Here is a 24,674-nt window from a genome sequence, read left to right as displayed (position 1 = left end):
CTGCACAGCAAAATGAGCCAGAGGGTCAAAGTTCAGGCTGCCATGGTGTAAGGATGTCCTAATAGATTTCACATTGCATGCAACAGTACACACTTTGTACATAACAGCTGGAGTACAGACTAAATGTTAAAAGAAAAGGCAGGCAATTTGCAACGCAGCAAAGTGTCTGCAGCATCCTGGTTTGCAGACTGCAAAATGTGAGTGGATGTAGTAGGTCCATTCTGCATTTGACATACTGTATATTTGCATAAACTTAATGTTTTTCTTGCATGTTGAAGTCTGTTAGTTCAGGTTTAGGACTGCTCAGTATGAGCCTTGTGCAAGAATATATTCATATTCTTATCCTAATTTTGTCTAACTTATACAAGTTATTGAGGGAGGTATTGAAGACTTGCATTGACTACCGCAACAGGTCTGGACCTCATAAATTGTTTTTCTGCCTCAGAGAAAATTCAAAATGCTCCATGTTCTCCTGAGTCATTTGTTCAAGCAACTTAAGAATTAATCTGCAAACACAGGTGTTTCAGACTGATGAAAGTCACCTGCTGTTCCTTCTGTTAATCACCTTTAACCTGAGCAGAAGCCTCATCAACCACAATAACTCAGTCCGTCAAGTGTTGAGTGACCAATCACGTCACGACTCGGTTCTGATTCATTAGCAGACGTAGAGACGCTTCCTCTCAGGAGTCCTGTCCTCTCTGTGAGGTTTGTAATCTGGTCCTAATTAAAGCAGAAAGTGGAGATAATGTTCTCACACAGTGGGCTGCAGACGGTGAGTAACTGCTCCTTCATTTTAATTTTGGGAGAAGGAAATAGTCAATGAAACAGCAGTAAACAGAGATAAGAGCCGGGTCGAGTTCAGACGCTGCTGCTGATTTCTAGAAACATTTCTGTACACAAACTGCTGCTGGAGTTTTAATTAAGGCTGCGTTGATCCTAATTGATTCATCAATTGTTCTTTGTTTTGTCTCAATGAACAACAGTGAAAATGCTGGTCATAGTTTACCAACTTTAAATTGCCTGTTTTGTCCAACGAACAGTCTAAAACTTCATCAAAACTTATGAGGAGCTACAGATTATTTTGTTTTTGCTTCATTAGCGACTCACAGTAGATGACTAACTAATTATAATATTTCTGCTCTACAAACACTAAAATAAACAATTTGATCTTTTTGTATTCTGAGTTTCAACAACTGCTTTTTTCACTGCATCAGGTTCAAAAGTGAAACTGAACATCCAAGAAAACCAGAAGGATCACTCCTATTTTTTACCCACTTTTCACTTTCTTGCAACCAAATGACTAGAGATTTGAATCCACGTATCGGCTCCTCGATATGATTTTATCCCTATACTTGAGTCACGATACAATATTATTGCGATTGCAAGCATTTTGTTATTTGGTGAGTACTGATACAATATATTGCGATTTAACTGTTTAACTACATTTTGTGTCCACAAAATTAAATTCAATCAAGAATTGCTTTGTCCAATAACAAAATTCTCACTCTATTCATCTCACTTCAGTCTTTTTTTTTCTCCACAATACCTAATTATATCCTATTTTATAAAATTGTTTGTAAAAATCTGAATCTCTGAAGTAGTTTGTGACAAAAGCTGTCAGATAAATGTTGAAAATGCAGTAAAAAGTGCAATATTGTTATATTTGCTAAATAACAATAACATTTTAGTTTTGAACAGACTTTTGAAATATAAAAAAAAAAATGTTTTCTTGTTTTTATGACAGGTGGTCTCAAATTGTTCTAAGCACTTTATATTAAGTCCCTTTTAGACATTTTAACACAAAAATATAACTTTTCAATAAAAGCAGCAATACTTTCCTGTAAAAATACACAATTGTATTAAAGTGCAGAAGTCGCAACAGAAAAGTGTTAAAGTAAAAGAGCAGAATGGTCCCTTTCAGGAAGTTTTAAAACCTAATGATAACCTATTTTATAAATTAAACTAGTATTTTGTTTTATAAAAGTCAGAATCTGTGAAGTAGTTAGTGACAAAAGCTGTCAGATAAATGTTGAAAATGCAGTAAAAAATGCATTCTTGTTACCAAAATATGTAAAAATAGTAAAGCACATTATTTCTTGATTAAAAGTCAAATTATAGTTATTTACAGAAAATTAGTTTTAGTGGTTGAATGTTGCTTGTTACATTTCGGCTCAGATCTGGCTATAAAAAGGTGAATTCACTTTATTTGCCAAATAAATAACTTTAAAATTTTAGTTTTAAACAAGCTTTTGAAAGATTTCTAAAATATTTGTTTTCTCATTTTTATGGCAGGTGGTCGAATAAATGTGTTAAGCAATTAAGTTTAATCACATCTAGAAGTTTTTTTGATACACAGAGACTTAAATGATGAAAGGGTCAAACTTAAAAAAGTAGAGTAGATGTCGCTGTGTGCTTTATGATTCTGCATGGTGCTGTGAATATTCTAGAAGTTTTTGTGTTACTTTTGTCCAAATAATTCATGAGATGAGCTGCAAGAATAACTGCTCGTTCTCCCTGTAAAATAAAATATGACATCATATAAAGGTTTATGACTGGTGCGCTTTATTAAGATGAACTGATAACTTAAGATATAGACACAATTGTACAATTTATCAATCTGTACAAAACATAAAACCATTCATTTTGACCCCCCTCTCACATTTAACCCTCCAATTTCATTGAAATGACATCATTTCACTCTGAACACGTTTACACTGGAATTACAGTCAGTTATAGAATTCAATATAGTAAAAAAAAAAAAAAAAATCAAAACACGTCTTTAAAAAAACAACAACAATGGAGGTACATGAAACAGGATCAGAAATCATATTTTAAGAAGAAGAAAAATAAAAAGGAATCACTTCGTCCACAGATTTGCCAGCTGAGAGAGTCTGGAGCGGCTCGGCTGGCGGCGCCGTCTGTTCGGAAAGAGGAAACGCCATTGGCACTGCCAGCCGGGCTCACACACTCTCTAGCTCCTATCTACCCTCTGCCTCTACACACACACTCTCACACACACACGCACACACACACACCGAGTTCAGGCATTGTATATGTCCACTAACACCATCACGCACCGGCACAGCGAGAACCCGGGGACTCGACGGAACACACACTCGGGGAGTTTCTTAGCGAGTAGCGAGGCAGCTGTCAGCGCGCGACACGTTACGCACGCCACCCTGCTGCAGCTCGCCATCGTCCTGCTGCAGCTCGCCATCGTCCTGCTGCAGCTCGCCATCGTCCTGCTGCAGCTCGCCATCGTCCTGCTGCAGCTCGCCATCGACCTGCTGCAGCTCGCCACGCCACGGCCGACCCTCAGCAGATTTCACGGACAGTTTTATGACAATGTTAGCCACATAAGGCGGTACGACACACGCGGCTGCAGTCGTAACAGAAAGCCATGCATTGTGTTGAAGTCAGAGGCAGCTCGGTGTACGTTAGGCTTGATGTGACGGGGACGACGCGGCCGCCTGTCTCCGAGGGGACAGACGGACAGCGCGGGGGGGGGGGGGGACAGGGTGTGATGTCAGCGGGGGATGAGACGGTGGAGGAGGAGGCACTGTGACCAGAAATTGGCAAGAATGTGGCTGAATCCCTAAAGTGTTCATCGAGGAAAGACTTGTGAGACTTTGCAGTGCTGAAACATAATTTTTTTTTTGGCACCGTCTTTAAAGAAACGGTGCATAAAATCTGACGAGAGGTCCAGATTCTCCATGTGCAGTAAAATCTAACTACTCAGTGCAAGGTTGTGACTCATGAAATCCGACGTTTTCCTTCTTCTCCTCTCTCGGTGCGTCCTGACTCTACAGCTCTGTGCTCACATGCAAAGCAGAATTTGCGAGACGACGGGAGATTTAAGATAATAATAATATTGAGTATAATAAGAATGTCATATACTACAGTATCAGTTACTTCTGCTGTTTTTTTCCTTCATTTTGCTATAGAAGTGTGATAAGAAACAAAAAAAAAATCCAAACAGCCATGTGCTAGTTTCTGCATAGTTGTAGTCGAAGATGAACGCGGTCTGGTTTCCTAATGTCGGAGCAGAAGAAGCCTGATGGGTTAATAATGTGTCTTCAGTCAGAAAATCCTTCTCAGTGTGACGCTCTGTCTCCGTGTGAAGCCGACACGTAAAGCAGGACAACATGAAAATACAGAGTTCAGTGACGCCCTCCAGGCAGCGCTAGTGTTCCACATCTCCGCCTGATAAACATGCAGCACAGCAGAGTTTTCTCTCTTTTTAACGACATGCAAAGCTGGCCCGACGCTGCCACGAAACACGCCGACGACAAACGCGCCGCATGCAAGCTCATCACTCTCGCTCGCTCCGCTGCGCTAAACTGAAGCTCGGCAAAATGCAAAAGTTTCTTTTTTTTCTCTATATTCACAGCAATCAGATCAAATAGCATGACACTACCGGAGCACACACGTCTACACCGCGCTCCGTACATCCACGTGGTTTCCAAAACAGTACATTGCACTAAAGAGGAGGGGGGAGGAGCCTAAAATGACAGCTTGTATATGGGAATACACTTCAGAGCAACTTCGATGTGCTTTAAATTCATATAGTAGATATATGATACAAGACAGAGAAAGATCATTAAAAAAAGTGGAGAAATCAACAGGAGCACAAAGTATGAAGAAACAGAATCACATTCATATATTAAGACATTTTCGTGACATGTCAGCGCATCTACAGTAATGAAATCTAAAGTGATATGAAATGCCTGCTGCCTGCTGTCCTGCAGTAGCCTAACAACAGAGGGGCTCTGCTTGGGGGGGTCGCCCCCCACGCGGTGACGTCTTATACTGGGATATATTTACCTGGGGAGGGGGGGAGGGGGGGGCGGGGGGGAGTGGGGGAGCAGGTACAGGTGGGTGCGGGGGTCGGAGCTGTGGCTCGTCCCTCCCACACGCCACAGTACGCTGAGGCAGTCTATTTTCTGAGGGCGGGGTCTGAGGAACTGTGAGCCGGGGCAGCTGGGAGCTGGGGGGGAGGGAGGGGGGAGAGTGGGGAGGGAGGGGGGGAAAGGAGGAGCGGGGGGGGGTAGCAGCAGATCCGGGGCGGGGCTAGATGTTCTGACAGCACTGCATCTTTGGTTTGTTCTCAGTGGGCTGCACCTGGATGTTGACCACGTTGTTGCTGGGCGACATGTCGCTCTCCTGACGCTCCGACATCTGCTTCTGAGACACGATACGGTAGATCTCTGAGGGGGGAGACATCAGTTATAAAGTTACAGCCCGTTTACTTCTCCCTGTTTAGTTTACAGTCTGCCACAGTATGTTACTCATGCTGAATTATTTATCTTTATCTTTCTTTTTACCATTGACCCTCTGAACACCAACAGGCAGCTTCAGGGCATTTTTTGCTTTCTTTGTTTGTTTTCTCTAATTTCTTGTTCATATTAATTCCTGGTACAACTAAAGGTACATTTGTTTGGACAAATATTATGATAACAACAAAAATAGCTCAGAGTTTGTCTCCCCCTCTCACTCTCAAAATCTCTCCTGTCAATAAAGCTACAAAATGCCCAAAAATATCTTAAAATAGCTCAGAGTTTAATTTAAGAGCTGATATCTAGACATTTTCTATGGTTTTCTTGAAAATAACCAAAATCATTATCAAGAAAACCATGGAAAATGTCTATAAGATATTGAAGAAAACAATGGTCTAATAATTCTTTCCATGTATTTATGTATGTGTGTGTGTGTGTGTGTGTGTGTGTGTGTGTGTGTGTATAAATATATATATATATATATATATATATATATATTAAAATAAATAAATATTGTTATGTTTCCAGCCTCTCCTGTCCTCTCCTCTCTGCTCTGTGTAAACAGATTTTCAGTGAATATTTGTCACGTGACTGTTGGTCTCAGCAGAATCAATCATGTCTTCACAGTGTCTCTGAGGGGCAGAATTTAATGTTTTTAACAGGATCTGGTTAGTGCAAATGCTTTATTTTAAATGACATGTAGAATAAAGAGATTCTGACACAGATATCAACATTTTAACACAAGTTTTGGTCACTTTTTAGTTTGTTGTAAAGGAGAAAGAAAATTATTTAGACTTTTCAAAATCTTTGTCAAAAAATGTAAAGTTTTTTAGATAATTTTAAGTTTATATCTTTTCATGGGATTCAAAGACTTATAAGTGTAATGCAGCTGTATCCTCTAAATGTCCTGATTTAAATCTATATTAGCTGTGATAACATGTAATATCCTGGTTGGTTTATACAGTCATTCAGACAGTTACACAACAAATGGCAGCTTTGATACAGATTGTGTTCAGGAAGGAAAAACACACAGCGGTTTCATGTTTGCGGTCCTAATCTCGCTCATGTTAACAAAAGGTTTGCCACTCCTGACAGATAAGCCGTTCAGACAGCGTGATGATGTCATAAAGTTAATCCAGAGCGTTGGCGCTGTTCTGCAGCAGAAGTTCACTGCACACCTGACTTCCCTCTTATCACCTCGTAAAGACTAATTTCCTCCATAAATGTAAAGCCTGTCAGCTTTTCTTCAGTGTCACAGGTTAACTTTTTACTTTTGTTTGGTGCATGAGTGGAAGTGAGAGAGAGAGCACCGACCTGTCAGGATGGTCTGGAAGGCCGTCTCAACGTTGGTGGAGTCCAGAGCCGACGTCTCCAGAAAAGATAACCCATTCTTCTCTGCAGAAAAACGTTCAGCAGCGCGTTAACGTATGTCAAATAGTCACATTCCACAGATAGCAGAGCAGCCTGACCCTCCAACACAAACATGTTAATGTGGAACTGGTACCAGCCAGTTACATTACTTCTGCAATCTGCCACAGTATGTTACTCATGTTGAATTATTTATCTTTATCTTTCTTTTTACCATTGACCCTCTGGATCCCAACAGGCAGTTTCAGGGTCAATAGAAATTCAGAATTCACAGAAAATCATGATGAACAAAACATTTTAAATGTAAAGGGGAATAACAGAATATAGAGTCATGGAAAAATTATTAGTCCCTTGTTTTCTTGATAATGATTTTGGTTATTTTGAAGAAAACCATGGAAAATGTCTAGATATCAATTAAACTCTTATCAGCTATTTTTGTTGTTATCATTATATTTGTGCAAACAAATGTACCTCTCGTTGTACCAGGCATTAAAATGAACAAGAAATTGAAGAAAACAAGGGTGGTCTAATTTTTTCCATGACTGTGTGGGTCTGAATAGTCTAAATATAGAGACAAAGTCTCTAAGTTGGCAACACTGCTTGCCATGTCAGTCTGCTGTCACATTGGAACGCTACAAACGTACCTGTATGGGAACAGAGGCCGACTAACTAGTGGGCGGAGCCAAAACACCGCTTTCCAAAAAGTACTCAGAAAGCACTCAGTGGAAACACGCCTTTAGAGAGCAGCAGGCCCACATTAAATGATACCAGCCTGCATGTCGAGCATTTTATACCACCAAAAGTCACATTAAATGCCTGTGTGGAGATGTTAATGACATTTCCACACAGTAAAAAAAAATAAAGTGTGCATCCTGGTCATAGTCCATATGTAAACTGCTGGGGGGGGAGGAGGAGCAGCAGCATCTGGTTCAGAGCAGTTTGACTGATTTTGAGCTCAGAGTCAGAGCAGTGAGCAAAAAACAGTACCTCCATGTGAAACTGGGGGCTCTCTTTAGTTTTGTGCTGTTGAAGTTATTGTTTCGGATACATGTTGTGGTTTTGGCTGTTTTAAGTTGAGTTAATCTCTTGGTAAGAAATGGTGTTCATGATTTGTTTAAATCTTTTATCTGTCTAGTTCTAATGTAGCATTTTTGTACTACATAGTAACAACATTTGAGATTATAATAAAGATACTTTTTTACTACCTAAAGATAATTAGCAATATCTATCTATAAAAGCAAGAAGCGTCTGTGTGTGTGTGTGTCTAGTTCATATCTCTCTGACTGTTAGTCAAACTGACCTCAGATTTCGTATGTGACTTGTGCATGGCACGAAGGTGTGCATCCTCGATTTTCAAGATTTTTGAATTCATTTTTCAAAATATCATTATTTACGTAGGACGTGTTGCGGCATTGCACTGTTTCCGATCGGACGCCTTTTAGGGGAGCTCCGCCCCCTTTTAGGGTAGCTCCGCCCCATTGTGTGATAGGCCTACACCTGGTCAGTAACACAATCCACTCTGGATTTCCACCCTGACTCATCTCATCTGGAAGTCTATTTAGCCTACCTATCTTTAGGAGTTTTAAAGTGCGCTACAAGGTTCAATTTTCCAATAATATTCAAATAGTTTCAGTGAATATCAATGTTCAATGTGTATGTGCTGGATGGTGTGGTACCTTATGAAAAGTAAGTGTTTTATGGAGGTGCAGAATAGTTTATTATAATTGCTATTCTGCAAACCAAATGCGTTTCATCCGTTTTATTGCTTAATAACGACACAAGAGGAAGCACATAAACACTGACGGGACATTTTACTGCACAATAATCAATACTTTCACTTTTTATCCTTTAAGTTTATTCTGATTTTACTTTATTGTATTTTTTACATACTGTTACTTAAGTAAGGTTTTAAATGGAGGACTTTAACTGAAGTTAAGAATATACCAGTGTGGTATTAATATTAATCCTTTCAGTAAAGATAAAATATGACTATTCATCCCGCAGTGGGATTTTTTAAGTTAATCTCTTGGTAAGAAATGGTATTCATGATTTTTTAATTTTTTATTTCTGTTTAGTTGTAATGTTGTGGCATATTTGTGCTTTTTGTCGTACATAGATTGTCTGTAATCCATTATTATGGTCAGGAAAATTCGTTTTTAAGGTATAAATATGGTAAAGTCTTACCAGCGAAGGCCCGTGCCTCGTCGGTGGGGACGGCCCGGAGGTGGCGCAGGTCGCTCTTGTTGCCCACCAGCATGATGACGATGTTGCTGTCGGCGTGATCTCTCAGCTCCTTCAGCCAGCGCTCCACGTTTTCATAAGTTAGATGCTTGGCGATGTCGTAGACCAGGAGCGCGCCCACCGCCCCGCGGTAGTACCTGCAGCACAGCAGTCACTCATCAGCTGATTACGGCTGGTTACAGCTCAGCTTGTACCCTTGTTGTGTTTAATCAGTGCAGCTGGGCACCAGAACTGGTCAACTGTGTCCCTGCTGACTGGTTTTATTAGAACTGCTTGATATTTCTGAGGAACATTTTGTGTAAATTGCAGGAAAATGAGAAACGTTGAGTGCCTTGACGTCACGCCACGCAAAAGCTCAGCAGGAATTCATAACACTCAACAAACAATTATTTGTTATTAAGAGGAGATCTGAAGGCTCTAAGTGCTGCAAGAACAATGTCACTTTATTACTTTGGAACCTCCTATTGAGTCATCATATTTCATGGCATCATCCAATAGAGCACAGAGCACATGCAGATAAATACTAATCTGTTGATTAGTGTTAGAGCCAAAATAGATTTTTGTAATTATGGTTAATAATGTAATTCATGGTGCTGGAGACAGTCTGCGGTTCGTGCTTCTGTTTGTGAACAGCAAGAGGAAGCAAACCGTTCTTTGACTTTTACTTTACTGGAGTTATTGGAAATGTTTGGATGGGTCAGAAACAATCCTCTAAACTTTACAAGTAGTATCATAAATAGGATCTTTATCTGCAGCTGTGCAGAAACACCAGGTTTAAACAGTGAACAGACATGGATATTAAAACATTTTGCAGCATTTGAACATTGATTGAGAATTTGAACGTCGGCATGTTAAATGTAGCTCCTCAGATTATTCTGTTCATCTTTAAATCTGATGCTTTTTAAAGTTCTCGACGCTGACAGAAGCTGTCACACAGTAAGAGGTGACGAACTGTTAGTTCACTTCAGGTGTGTGAGGTGGACGGAGGCCTGTCACTATAATGACTATATCGACTTATCGTTCAATATATAAAAATGGACCCGATAGTTTTTTTTCTGGGCTCAATATATCAACTTTATTTTGTTGTGTTTAAAGTCATGCTGCAAATGTTTGACAGGCAGTATGAATTGCCAAAAAACTATATTTCCCAAGCAGTCATTCCAGCTGTTTATATGTTATTTTAATAATAAATAGGGCCGGGACTTTAATGCTTTAATTAAGATTAATTAATTACACAAAAATCAACACGTTAAAAAATGGACTCATTTTAATGACACTTATTTTTGCACCGCGGAACATTTCTCACTGGATGAGTTTCAGGCGGACCGATTATACTGGAGCACCAACTAGCGTTCATGAGTTCAGACAACAACAAACCACAGTGAACATGAAGGAAGAAGCTGATGAGACGCTTTGGTTGGCCCCGTGGATGATGGGACATTTTGTTACAAAAAACCAACGGATGTTCTGAATGTACTTGAAAGTATTGTGTTTTACAGAAGGTCTACCTACCTATAGGCTACCTAAATGTACTATATTTCTAAATATGCTATTGCTACACTTAATGGCAAAAATTGCTAATAATAAAATAATATAATACAAAATGATTATCTCATTACAATGTTTTGTTAACAGAGTCTATTTTACTTGTTTCGTAGTTAATTAATTTATTTTTCATTTATGTAGGATATTTTAATATTTCTTTTCCACATTTTAATTCCAATTTTGATAATTCTCGAGATTTAAAAATTCATTGCTGTGGAAAAGGATGTACTTATTATGCTCTAATATGGTTATAAAACTAAAACGTCGATACGATACTATCTCTTATCGTGATAGTTTCTGGGGAAAAAAATCGTCCTAAAAAACGTGTTATGGTATTATGGACAGGCCTAGGTAGACGTTTGGTTGGCGTGTGTATCGATCTTCAGCCCGCTGGCCGCCTCCTCCTCCTCCATACTCACGCTGATGTGATGGCTCGGTAGCGCTCCTGGCCGGCCGTGTCCCAGATCTGAGCCTTCACCGTCTTGCCGTCCACCTGGATGCTGCGCGTGGCGAACTCCACTCCGATGGTGCTCTTACTCTCCAGGTTGAACTCGTTGCGGGTGAAACGGGACAGCAGGTTACTCTTCCCCACGCCCGAGTCACCGATAAGGACCACTGAGACACAACACACAACAAGAGTTAATACCATATCTGAGAATAGTACGTTAGAAAATGGACAACCTATGTACTTCCTGGCTTAGTTAAAATGTAAAAAGTCAAAAATAATGGACGCTTTTTCAGAGATTACATAAAAATGACACCTGCATGCCCTGATCTTACTTTATGAGATTGTTTTTAATTATTTAAGTTAAAACTTCGACACTTTTTGAGTCATTATCATTAGTGAGGATTTTCTGCTGTTCTGTCTTGTGAGACACAATATTTTTCACAATTCACTGACTAAATGATCACTTGAATAGTTGAAAAAAATCCAGATTAATCTAATAGTTAGTGCTGGTGTAAATGGTGTAATTATAACTAATTGTTTATTAACTTATTAATATTATCTAGTCACGTGCAATACTGTTTCTCCTGTATAAAGCATAGATACATGTTTTCACTTTTTATACTTTGTGCTCTTTTGAAATTACTATTTTTTATGAAAATTTTTTATTAATATTATATATTTATATATTTTATAATATTTGTTTTAAGTATTCTTATATGATATCCTTGTTGTGTTACTTTCCTTGTAGCTGTTCTTTGAACACTTTGAACCTGTACATGTTTGGATTTTTTGTATTTGAGGACAATATTTGATAATAATATAATAAAGATACTTTTTTATTACCTGAAGATAATAAAGTTATATATTTATGATAATTTCTATTCTATCTATATGCGAATCAAATCGATTTAATTTGTTTTATTGCTTAATAACGACACAAGAGGAAGCACATAAACACTGAAGGGAAAGATTTTACTGAACAATCAATATTTTCACTTTTTATATTTAAGTTTATTTTGTTTATTATACAGAATTTATTATTTTTATCCTTTATTATATTTTTTACATACTTAAACTTGAGGGTTTTCTTTATGGAGGATTTTAATTTATAGTGAAGAATATACCTGTGTGGTTTTAATACTTTCAGTTAAGATAAGATCAGACTTTTTATCCAGTAGTGGGGAAATTTAGTCATCACAGCAGCTCAAGATACAGACACATAGATATGGAAAAACAGAATAAAGAATATAAACAATGAGACATATACATACATTCTTTAGACATTATATACATATATTTCTGCTATTTGGCATTTATTATTAATATACAGTCATGGAAAAAAATATTAGACCACCTTCAAATTCCTGTTCATTTTAATACCTGGTACAACTAAAGGTACATTTGTTTGGACAAATATAATAACAACAAAAATGGCTCATAAGAGTTTAATTTAAGAGCTGATATCTAGACATTTTCCATGGTTTTCTTGATAATAACTACAACCTTTATCAAGAAAACCATGGAAAATGTCTAGATATCAAGGGTAGTCTAATATTTTTTTCCATGACTGTACATTTCTTCTATTTGACATCTATTATTAATAGTAGGGCTGGGCGATACGGACCAAAAGTCATATCCGGAGATGCTGAATATCGATATACCGTATCTATCCCCATATTTTTAATCGCAAAGTGAGAGCAAATGTTCAGTCAAAGCCAAATATGACATGTCACAAGTAGTTTTATTGAAACTTTTTCTTTAGGTGAACATGAATACTGTATAACAGGAGTAACTTTTTCAAATCAAAGCTCCATAATGTGCACATTTACATCAAAACCATCTTAAATAAAAATAGCCTATGAAATAAAATAGGCCAATCTTTTTCCAAAATAAATATATTTATATGAGAAAAGAATAACTAACATTACAAAATAACTAAATATGATAAACCCTAGTAAGGGCAGCATTTACATATAAAGAAATATTTTTTTAAGTATCAATATAAGCGATATGGTCTAATTCCATATCACATTAAAAAATATATAGAAATATCTTTCATATCAATATATCGCCCAGCCTTTCCTGAAAGTACTGATTGCACTTTGGAGAAAATATATTGTAGCAAATCATCTGAATCCCTCCATCAGTTTATGATCACACCTCAAATATAAAACATGCAGCTGTAGGGAAATGATAAAACATTAGAATAAAGAAGTTTTCATACTAGCTAAAGATTATTCATAATCCCGTTATATAGAATAATAACTTTGGCAAACCGAACCGTTATATGTGATTCAGAGGTGCAGTTTGTTTACTTTGACCTTATTGTTTGTTTCCGTTATAAATAAAAGCCAACCGTCAGTGTGGTCAGGTAGCTGCTATAGTGTCTGTAAAGTGAATATTAAATATTTTTAGTGTATATTTAGCTGCTGATCGTCCTGTAGTGTCTGTAAAGAGAATATTAAATGTTTTTAGTGTGCATTTAGCTGCTGATCGTCCTGTTCTAGTGTCTGTAAAGTGAACATTAAGATTCTTTAGTGTATATTAGCTGCTGATGGTCCTGTTCTAGTGGCTCCTGAACACATGATGTGATAATAACGGGTACCGTTAGGTGTGTCCGCGCCCACAGCTGCTAGCTGCTAACGCTAGCCACCGATCAAGACGCCCAGCCCTTTAATTACAACTACCGTGAAGAATCAACTCATAATAACGCTGCTGATGTTTACAGAAGGGTATTTTGGAGTCGTGTGAATCAAACAGAGGTGCTGACATTTCTCCGGAGGCTCGCTGAGAAGCGATCAGAGCACAAAGGTTGACGGCGGCTAACGTTAGCATGTTAGCCTGACAGTTAATAATCAGCTGGCCTGTTTTAGCCTGTCAGCTAACAACAATAACGAGAAAAACCTTCGTTTTACCTTTGAACAAATAATCATATTCGTCATCTCTGGTGCCCATCGTCCTATTGGGGAGCGGTTAGTCCAAGATTTAATTAGATTTGATTAAAAATGAAGGCGATCTGCTGTATTTCACTCTTCCAACGGGAATCTGTTTGGAAGCCGTACTTCCGTAGTTTCTTCTTCTTCTTCTCCTCTGGCAGCGTATGAGCAGCGCACAGTGAACCCCGACATCTGGTGGTCAGGAGAGGGTACTGCACCACACGGTTTATAGTGGTACAGAGACTGTTCATATTTTTAACAGAAAACTCAAGACTTATCTTTTTAATTTGGCTTTTACATGAACCATTTTTAGAGATTTTTCTGCTCATGCATCTTAGTGTTCTTTTCTTTTCTTTATTTATTTATTTGCTACTATTTATTAGTCTATTTATATATATTATTTATGTATATTATGTATAATATGTAATTATTATTTTATTGCTATTTTTATTTACTTTTATTTTATTTTATCTTTCTTACTTTTTTTATTTTTTATTTTATCTAATGAATTTCTAAGCTGCCTCCAGTGTTTCCTCACTGCTCCATGTTGAGATGGCATTACTCAGTTTGTGCTTTGTTTTTAATTGGATGGGTGGGATCTAGGGTCAGGGGTGGAGGGTTGGGGATGGGCGGTGGGTGTTTTCTTGTTTCTACGTTTTGTTATTATTATTATTATTATTATTATTATTATTATTATTACTTTCTCCTTTTTTATGTGAAGCACTTTCTGTTACATCTCTCTTGTATGAAACGTGCTATACAAATAAAGTGTGATTGATTGATTAATAATCCACCCAGAAAAATAATGTTACACATCTCAGCAACAACAACAGCAATGATCTAGCACTATCTACCTCGTCTATACCATTTGTAGTATTTTTCAGTGGTAATTTATCTATTTTTATATTTATTTATGACATTACATGTCCTTGATTTTGTCCTTGTTTTAGCTTAGTGTTCTACCGTATTCATAAATGTTTTACTCATAATGTTTGTTTTGTTGTAATGATTGCTTTAATTATGCACCTTAAGCAGTTGTACTCCCAATGTTGTTGTATAGTGAACTATATAGTGACAAGAAAGACTGTTAGATTTTGATTTGATTTTGAATATTCCAGTGTGGTATTAATACTTTCAGATAATGTATTTAAGTAAAAGATTCCATGGGTGGTAGAATGTAACATAGAACATTTACTCAAGTACTGTACTTAAGTATTAATTTGTCTACTTTACATTATACAGTATTTTCCTTTATTTGGTACCCTTACACTTCTACTCAACTACATAATCTCTGTATAAACAACATAAATGATTAAAACATTTTCTTTTAAAATAGAATAATTATAAGGAAAAAAAACTTAGATATTTAGACATTTCCTTTAGGAGTTAATCCCCAAAGTGCTCCTATATCTTTAGACTAAATACAAAGTATGAAAAATTACTCCATAACATACCTGGCTTTAGAATAATAATATTAATGAAGATAGAAACCTTGTATATAATGTGCTTTTGAAACATATAGAAGCTACAGTTTTTTTAGATAATTCAAAATGATTGAATGTAAATGCTACTCGTAAGGAAAGGTTATGGTGTTTTAAGTTACTGGTTGAGAGGTCTGCCGTGTTAGAAATGCAGAAAAGGCTGACTGGGCTGAGAAAAGACAGACGAGGAGGTGACCATAACATGACAGGAAGCCTTATGGACGGAGGAGGAGAGAGGGTTCACAGAAAGGAGAAAGGCCTTTGAGAAGAAGAATAAAGATCTGAGGAGGAGGAGGAGGAGGAGGAGGAGGCTGGAGATAATGAGGAGGGAGTTTCAGATGGAGAAAGAACTCATCATGAAGGAGTCAGTTCAAAAAGAGCTGAAGGGGTATTTGAAATAAAGAGCAGATCATCAGAGCAGTGAGGCTTTTGGGCGAGATCAGATCTCAGGAGAAAAGACGGAGGAGGAGAGAGTGTTCAGTTCATGCAGAGGAAATGAGAAGAAAAGTTGAAGAATGCAAGAAAGACAGAAAATAAGAAACCTAATGAAAACTGGATTCAACAGGTCAGACTGATCCTGAGCTGCACAAAGACATTAAAAGAAGACTCCACTAATTCAAAACCTTTTCAGGCAGAAAGTATGAGGAAAAATTAACTTGTGGAGCATTAAATCATGCAAAGTTGTAGAAACTCATAACACCATAATAATAAACGTAATAACCTGAAAATTAGCTAAATATGTCCACATTAGAAAAATTCCAACTGTTAAACAAATATTGCATGTCACAAGAACTGTCAAAAAAAAAAAAAAAAAGCGAACAAAAAACAAAAACAAAAAAAAAAAAATATATATATATATATATATATTTTTTTTTTTTTTTTTTTTTTTTAACCTATGATTCATGAGATACAAGCTCTGATGATTTATGAATGTAACCAGTTTTGTTTATTGAAATTCACAGAAAATCATGAACAAAACATTTTAAATGTAAGGGGAAATAACAGAATATAGAGTCATGGACACAAATATTAGACCCTGATAAGAGTTTAATTTAAGAGCTGATATCTAGACATTTTCCATGGTTTTCTTGATAATGATTTTGGTTATTTTGAGGAAAACCATGGAAAATGTCTAGATATCAGCTCTTAAATTAAACTCTTATGAACTATTTTTGTTGTTATCATTATATTTGTCCAAACAAATGTACCTTTAGTTCCAGGCATTAAAATGAACAAGAAACTAAAGAAAACAAGGGTAGTCTAATAATTTTTTCCATGACTGTAGTGTGGGATTTAGTTCTAATGAATTCTACACGACTTTAATGCAAATTAATCCTATTTATGATGTAATACTCAATACAATCCATTGCTGAGTCCTTTTATTTCTTCTTGTGCTCAGGAAAAAAATTTCTTCCATGCCATATTCTGCAAACGGAAAAAAACAGACATTAAATAAACATATCTGCTCTAAATAACACCAACACTGCAAATCAACACTAGGTGAGGTTTCAGCACCTAAACGTGTTGGATGTGCTTACGAAAGTAAATTTACAAGTAATTCAAAATTAGGACATCAACAGCTGTCTTCTGGGGCTAAGTCCTGTGTTTGCTTGACCCAAACACCAAACCTCCTGCCCACCTTACACAGACCTTTATACCACATTCTTGACGTCTTTCTTTCTGCCTGTCATAAAAATATAAGACATAAATCTATAGATAAATCATTTAATCTATACTCAGGACGGAATTTCTTCCATGCTATATTCTGCAAACAGAAAAAAAACAGACATTAAATAAACATTTCTGCTCTAAATAACACTGACATCTCTGACCTTTCTCTCTGACTTACATTTTTCCCCCAGGTGGTTTTGGACTTCTTGGTCTTCACGTCCTCCAGCGTCTCGTACGTGTTGCCGGTGCGGGCGGGGGCCTCTGGGATCTGCTCGTAGGTGTTATCAGGCAGCGCGGCGGGCGGTGGCCTCTGGGGGACCTCAGCGTACATGTTGTCTCCCTGCTGAGCCGGACTCCCTCTGGGCCTCTCGGAGGTCTGGTACAGAGGGTTCAACCTGGACATCTCGTCCTCCGGCTGCTCTGACTGGGAGCTGCTGGGCCTCGGGCTGTCTCTGGGGTCATGGAGGGAGTAGGTGTGACAGGTGACTTTCTTCAGAGGAACGGGTGAGTAAGATGCTGTGAAGGAGGCAGTGAGCCGGTTCGAGTACTCATCTTCCTCCACGTCCTCTTGGTCCTCTTGGTCATCCATGCTGATGTTGTTCAGTCTGGGCAGAGACCTGCTTCTGTTCTCCACCAGGGTCAGCTCAGAGTAGGTGGTCCCTGCTGCACACAGATCACCTGGATAACTCATGTCAGAGTTAAACGAGTCCCTGTCAGACACCACAATTGAGTTTGTGTTTCCTCTCAGTCTCTGGGATCTGTTCGGGTCGCTCAGGGTTCCATCAGGAGGTGATGATGTGTCGGGCAAAGATCCACTCAGAGAGAAACTCAGAGGAATTCCTCTTTTGGGTACAGGAGGGACGACCTGAAAGACACGGGAGCAAAGATAAAACAATCTCTCCACATGTTCCACTTTCCCAGCATTTAAAAGGATTTTCTTATTGCAAACAACCAAAACCAGCCATGCTCAATACTCCATGCTCCCCTTTATCACAGGGAACTGAAGCAGTTATCTTTGCTCTCTTCAAATCCATCAGACTCAGTTGTAAGAGCAGTTAAAACTTGCAGACAACCTTAGTTGCTGTGTTCTAAGTTACTACCCACTTTTTTTCGGTTAGTTTGTTTATCTTATTGTGTGACTTCAACCTTCCTTTTGTGTTAGGGTCGGCACCGACCCATTCTAGGTTTTAAATGCATGAAAGTACCACACAACTATTGTTTATTGGTAAAATTCAATTTCATTCAATAATAAAATGCCCTTGGGTAAATTATAACGTTTGTGTAACGTTTCAGTTATAATATAGGATGACAAAAAAAATATTAAGTTAAATCTATACGGGTCAACCTTTTATTTTATATAATCTTTTGAGGTTCATTTTACCATTTTTTGAAATTGAAATTGAGGGGAATGCTGTCAAGAGAAAGGCCCTGGGGGCCACACCAAAACTAATAAAAACTAATCTTCTTATGGATAAGTAAGCTTAACAAGGTCAAACAGAGGTAAGAAAAAAATTGGAAGATGAATAATTGTTTTGAGGGTATCCGAACTAATGTGGCGCCAACAGCAGTAACGTAACAACATTAGAGTTGAAGTTGACCTTATTTCCAGTATCTTTGGTTACAGTAGGAACTGTATTTTCTAAATTTAGCACAGCTAACGTTGGCTCAGCTAGTGCTAGCATTCAGGGCTTAGAGAAGCCTTACTGCATTCTTGCATGCTTCAAGACACGCTCTTTTAACATCAAGACACGCCCACTTTACTACACGACACGCCCACTTTACTAAGCAGTACGCCCCCTTATATAACTCCTGTTATGTACTAGCATTTTTATCCAAATCACGATCTTTTCCTAAATCTAAAACCTAACCAGACTTAATACACATGGCTTATCATTTGTTTGTGAAAATCTTGATCTTGATTTGTTGACAATGACTCAGCTGGATAGCTAGCTAATCTTGTTGTTTAACATGCTGTCAAATTAAATTTGTTTGTTAGTGACTTTATTTATAGGGAGGTAGTTGGTAAAAGTTTAATAAATTAAATACATAAACCTAAGTTTTCTGGCTCTAATATGTCATCGTATTCTCAGGAACAGCTCATATAATATCTACTGAAAACTTGTGTTAATATTGTTAAACAGTCGCACATTCATTGTGTTAAACACCTGATGGCTGCTGGTTAACCTTGCGAATCAACACTAGGTGAGGTTTTGGCACCTAAATGTGTTGGGTGTGTGTACAAAAGTAAATTTACAAGAAACTTAAAATAACAACCTTGTTAACCTTTTCAAGCAGGACATCAACAGCTTGCTTCTGGGATAAAGTCCTGTTTTTTTTTTACCCAAACACCAAAACTCCTGACCGCCTTAAACAGACCTTATAGGCTTTACACCACATTCTCTGACGTCTTTCTTTCTGCCTGTCATAATCACTGCAGCCTCTAGAGGTCACTATTAAAGAACATAATAATAATAATAATCTACAAATGACAGTTCATTGCTCTCTATAGGTATGACTTTGAGCAGTGAACTCTGGTTTAACAGCTTCAGTGTATAGTCATATATGTTCTGTAGATTATCTGCAGCTCATTTGAAAGTCCTGTAAATATGTAACCAAACACTGAATAATAATTAACCAAAATTTGTAACAGCAAGAAAAATCCACACAGATACAAGTGTGTATGGTCAAGTGTAAGCAGTCAGAAAGATACATCATCCATCTGTTTCACAGATATGTTCAGAGTTTATGGTAATTTTTCATATTTGCCTGTTTCAAATGACTGAAAAACAGTCAAATCAATTCAGTTTTAGTAAAAGTCAGACTGGCTGCTCTCAGAGTTTCCTGTTTTGGATGCAAATTAAACTGTTCTTCAGAAATACATTACAGTGTCCAACAACTGGACATTCAGATAATAATAGATATTTATAACTCACATGCAGTCACTTTATTGATTTGTTTATCCAGCTGGTCTGGTGTGTGTGTGGTTTGGATGTGTGTTTGTTTAAGCAACAGGATTATTTTTATTATCCATTTTCTCTGTGATATCGAGGCACAAAGAAGGATTTCCATGTACATTCATTAGCACAAAACTCAAATATGTAAGTGTTGGTGAATTGTTTGGTTGAATGTCAAAAATTAAAACACAATTAAACAGTATATCTATTAAATGATAATAAAAACAAAAACATGAATAAAGAGAGAAATAATAAAGTATACAGTATGTGCTGTGTGTTAAAAAGTGTTAAATAATAACAAAATAAAATTTAAAGAATAAAAATAAATATATATCAAAGGTGTAGTTGTGGAAAGTACTTTAGTTACTAAAGTACCTCAAAATTGTACTTGCAGATTCAGATTAATTATCAAAAATAAAATTCTTATGATTTATTATCGGTTATATAAATATTCAACTTATTTGATCCTGGGGACAAATTTACAAGTTATGAGTTTATCAAGTAGCAAAACTGGCTCCACCTTTTATTAAATGTAACTTTATGTAATGAGCATGTAAATATATTAATGATTATAATCCAATAATATAGTATAAATATACTGAAATAGGCATTCTGCATGGTGAGTATTTTTAAGTATAACTTTTGTAATTTTTGTACTTTAAAAAAAAAAAATTGTTAAATTTTGAATCCAGGGCTTTTACTTATATTAGAGTATTTCTATACTGTCATGTTGCAACTTTTGCTTAAAATATATAAAATACATCTTCCACAACTGCAAAGGTGTCAAACATACACCTCGGGCCGAATTAACTCTTTAGTACAGTACAGAAAAAGTGTCTTTGCGTGCAGCACTCTTTGATGAGGTCTTATTCAGTCCTACCTGTGAGAGGGACACAGTGTCCACAGACACGGCTCCTGTCAGCTTCCTGCTCTTGATTTTTGGAGGCACTGCAGGTCGTGGAGCTGCAGAAGCCTCGTTCTGCTGCTGCACCCTCTGATCATTAACAGGGATGCTGTTGTCATTTTGTTTTTTGTCCCACAGAGACCGCAGAGCTCTGACATTCACCCCAGTCTTCCCTTTGTCAGTGAAATTCACCACATCATACAGCTCACCTGTGTTTACCTGTAAACAACAACCAGCGTCGCATTAGACATGAAAATGAAGCAGGCTCCAGTCAAATGAAACTACTGGTGTCACAATTTCCTATCACTGTTATTAAAATTATAGGCTTGTGTTCCATGAGAGTTAAAAACCTTACATCCAAACACTGTTTAACTTTGGAGCATAGTCTTAAGGGTTAGACTCAATTTTAGTGAGCAAAAAAACCAGCATAGGAATTTATTTTACAGACATGCTAATTTTATGCTAATCCCATGCAGTTTGAGGCCAAAAGCACTTTGTTTTTAGGTAAATACCACTAAATTTTTTCATGCAGTATAAATGTGTTATTTTTGCCTTTTTCTGCGCACTGGGGTCCCTAAACAGTCTGTTAGTTGCATAAATTGGGTCTGACTGGAAAGCTGAGACTCTTGTATTCAATGATGATGATTCAATGGGCCCAATTTTCTTCATGTGTGATGATGTTAGTGAGTGAAACTTGAGCTCAGTGTATAAAATGAGCTGGTGTGACCTCTAGGATAATCACAGCCTCGTGAAACTTTACAGCCTCCAACTACGGACCTAGAGCATCCAGAGGATGGATGGCTGACACACTAGATTCACAATAAGAAATGTGCAATTCTTGCAAAAAATCTACCAAATATCAAACGTCGAACCAAATCACAGCATGGATTTTTCTATGGTTCCTCAAGATCTTGGTGTCTGAACATGTTGTTTTAAAGGGATTTTTGAGCATTTTCTTAATTCTCAAGTGGTCAGAAATGGTTAAATGTAGCACCAAATGGTATCAACCCAAAAGTTGCTGCAACAACCTACAAGACATAACTGAGCATGAGAATGGACTTTATAATCACAGCCTCATGAAACTTTACAACCACAAACTAGAGACCTATAACATTCACAGGATGGATGGCTTTACACATTAGATTCACAATAAGGGGGTTTCTCAGCAGGACAAACAACAGAGATATCTGCAACACTGGTGTTCCTCAAGATCTATTAGTATTTTGGATGGATTTTGACCATTTTTATCACCCTGATGAGCCAAAAACAGTTACATTTAGCATAAAATCTGCTTAACAAATGATATCAACCCAAGCATTTAACACAACAGGAATGCCACATCAGGCCCCTCCTCACCTCATGACAGCTGGAGGTCAGGTATTCTCCAAAGGGCTGTATGGGGCTGACTTTGTAATGCTGGATGAGCTCTGTGAGGCTGCCGTGCGTCTGACTGTCCCCTGTGATGACGAACTGTCCGTCTGGATTCTGCGTGATGACAAAATGTCGGCACCTGTCATGGCCCCTGTGGAGGAAATGAGATGAATGAGAGAGGGAGTGAGGTGAACAGTGCTGAACAGACGGGATGAGACTCACCTGTAGGACAGGATGTAGCCGACGGCTTTATCACTGAGGCGAATGAGAAAACAGCCCAGAGCTTTATCTCTCAGCAGATCTTCCGTGTCCCTGAGGCAGACAGAGAGACAGGACCAATTACACACAGAGGCAAATTAGGTTTAAAAATAACACCAGCATGACATGAAACTTTTGTCTTCTCTGAGTGACGTACATGAGAGGGAATAAAAGAGATACAAGCTGGAAGATGTGACATAGCATCCAAATTAAACATGTAACATATTCTACAATAACTTGCTTACATCACAGCATTTCCTGTAAACATTTCTAACCATCGTTCTTGTTCTGTCTGCTCTTCAAATTACTATTTTAAACATCAGCTAACCTGCCCCACATCCATTCAATTTCTCCAGTTTTCTTTAACTCTCTGAGACCCACATAGAGTCATTTTATGTGTTTATAGGCAAGGGGACAGTGGATATTTAGGGGGAGATAGCAGGTCAACTGTAGATATCATAAAGAAGTGGTGAACATTGTCTGAAAGCTGAAACCTGAAAATTAATTTGAGATGCAGCTCAGCACTGTGAGTCAAGTTGTTTGAGTCCAGAATATGCTATAAACATTGTGTTTTGGTTGGGCATCGATATAAAGTTTAAGGTGAAAAAGGTTTTTAGAACAATATGATTGCAATTCAATTATGTCTCATAAGTTGTTGCATCGATTTTTAGGTTGATACCATATGTTACACACATTTGGTGCAAAATGTTACCATTGTTGACCACTCAAAATGATAAAAATGATCAATCACTCCAAAATACTAGTCGATCTTGAGGAACACCGTAGAAAAATCTATGCTGTGACTTGGTTCAACGTTTGATATTTGGTAGATTTTTTTGCAAGAATTGCACATTACTTATTGTGAATCTAGTGTGTCAGCCATCCATCCTCTGGATGCTCTAGGTCTCCAGTTTGAGATTGTAAAGTTTCATGAGGCTGTGATTATCCTAGAGGGCACATCAGCTCATTTTATACACTGAGCTCAAGTTTCACTCACTAACATCATCACACATGAAGAACATTGGGCTCATTGAATCCACAAGAGTCTCAGCTTTACACTCAGACCCGATTTATGAAACTAACAGACTGTTTAGGGACCCCAGTGTGCACAAATATTCATATGCAAGAGGCAAATCTGTGCAAAAGTATCACCTTTGCATTAGAAAACTGCAGGTTTCTGCCTTAAACTGCATGTTATCAGCATAAAGTCGGCATGTCTGTAAAGAGGAGACTCATGGGGACACATAGTACCACATTTATATTAAATCCACAAGAGTATCAGCATTCCAGTCAGACCCGATTTATGCAGATCAGAGACTGTTTGGGGACCCCAGGTCGTTTTATACAGTGAGGTCTAGTTTTTAAAATGCAGATCTCAGAGAAAAACACAGACAGGAGGGCTTTCGTCATCAATGTACATTGTGTTTCACATTGTGATAATTGTGGCAAAATGTCAGTTATCTGCATTTACCCTTTCTTCAGGTTTAAATTGTATTTATTTGTAAACAGATCTAGTTGACAGGCTTGATCTGCAGGCTGCCAGATGAAAAGACCTGAACTAAGACTTAGTTCATGCCACATTACAGCTTCTACACCTGTATAAAACCCCAGACCTTTAGGCCAAACCTTATGGTAGCTGGTTTGTAGTTAGTGCTGTCACTGGAGAGACTCTGTATCTATCTACAGTGAATTTAAAAAACTAGGTTTTGGGTAACTATATAAAGTAAAAAAAATTTGTTTTTTTTTCAAGAAGCAGGTCAGCAGTGGTCAGGCGGGTTTTCAGGAGGGTCAGTAGGCCGACAATATTATTACAATCCACCACTAAATATGATGATCTCAGTATCTATGTCTCTCAGATCAACCAGCAGGCATTAAACTTTAATGATCCTACAGAAATCTGTTCAAATAAAGCCAAATAAAATGCCACAACCTGTTGGAACCCATGAGAATAAAACAACTTCTGGTTGATCAGAATCAATTCCCTTTAAACGTTTTTAACTTCCAAGTCAAATTTAGGACTATTTTCTTACTTTCGTGCAGTGAAGCCTTGAAACCAGTCGGGGAAGTTCCCGTTGTTGAGGATGAGTGGCGCCTGAGTGTCATTGAACCACCTGAGCACCAGCTCCTTCAGGCCTCCCTCTGACGGCTCCATGTGCAGGTCCACGCCCGACATCTTCTCCAGGCTCACAGGTCTGTCAGGAGCTGACAGAGTGGAGGCAGC

General features: G+C 37.7%; 2 protein-coding genes across 2 annotated transcripts; both read right to left on the bottom strand.

Moving 5' to 3' along the window:
- Positions 1-2,539: 2,539 nt before the first annotated feature.
- LOC131986237 (ras-related protein Rab-11A) lies at positions 2,540-13,951 on the bottom strand. The gene is made up of 5 exons (XM_059351093.1): positions 13,794-13,951; positions 10,850-11,045; positions 8,829-9,022; positions 6,591-6,671; positions 2,540-5,207 (listed from the first exon to the last, which is right to left on the bottom strand). Exons 1-5 carry the CDS (start codon positions 13,831-13,833, stop codon positions 5,071-5,073), a joined length of 648 nt encoding a protein of 215 aa, XP_059207076.1. The 5' UTR covers positions 13,834-13,951; the 3' UTR covers positions 2,540-5,070.
- On the bottom strand, positions 13,868-24,626 carry sh2d7 (SH2 domain containing 7). Its single transcript, XM_059353601.1, has 7 exons — positions 24,484-24,626; positions 22,418-22,507; positions 22,181-22,346; positions 20,801-21,043; positions 17,145-17,831; positions 17,032-17,060; positions 13,868-14,006 (listed from the first exon to the last, which is right to left on the bottom strand). Exons 1-7 carry the CDS (start codon positions 24,624-24,626, stop codon positions 13,868-13,870), a joined length of 1,497 nt encoding a protein of 498 aa, XP_059209584.1.
- Between the last annotated feature and the right edge of the window lie 48 nt (positions 24,627-24,674).

The sequence above is a fragment of the Centropristis striata genome, chromosome 2 (assembly GCF_030273125.1).
Source record: "Centropristis striata isolate RG_2023a ecotype Rhode Island chromosome 2, C.striata_1.0, whole genome shotgun sequence".
Lineage (NCBI taxonomy): Eukaryota > Metazoa > Chordata > Actinopteri > Perciformes > Serranidae > Centropristis > Centropristis striata.
The sequence above is the reverse complement of the archived record's forward strand: the minus strand, read 5'-3'. Positions and strand labels throughout refer to the sequence as shown.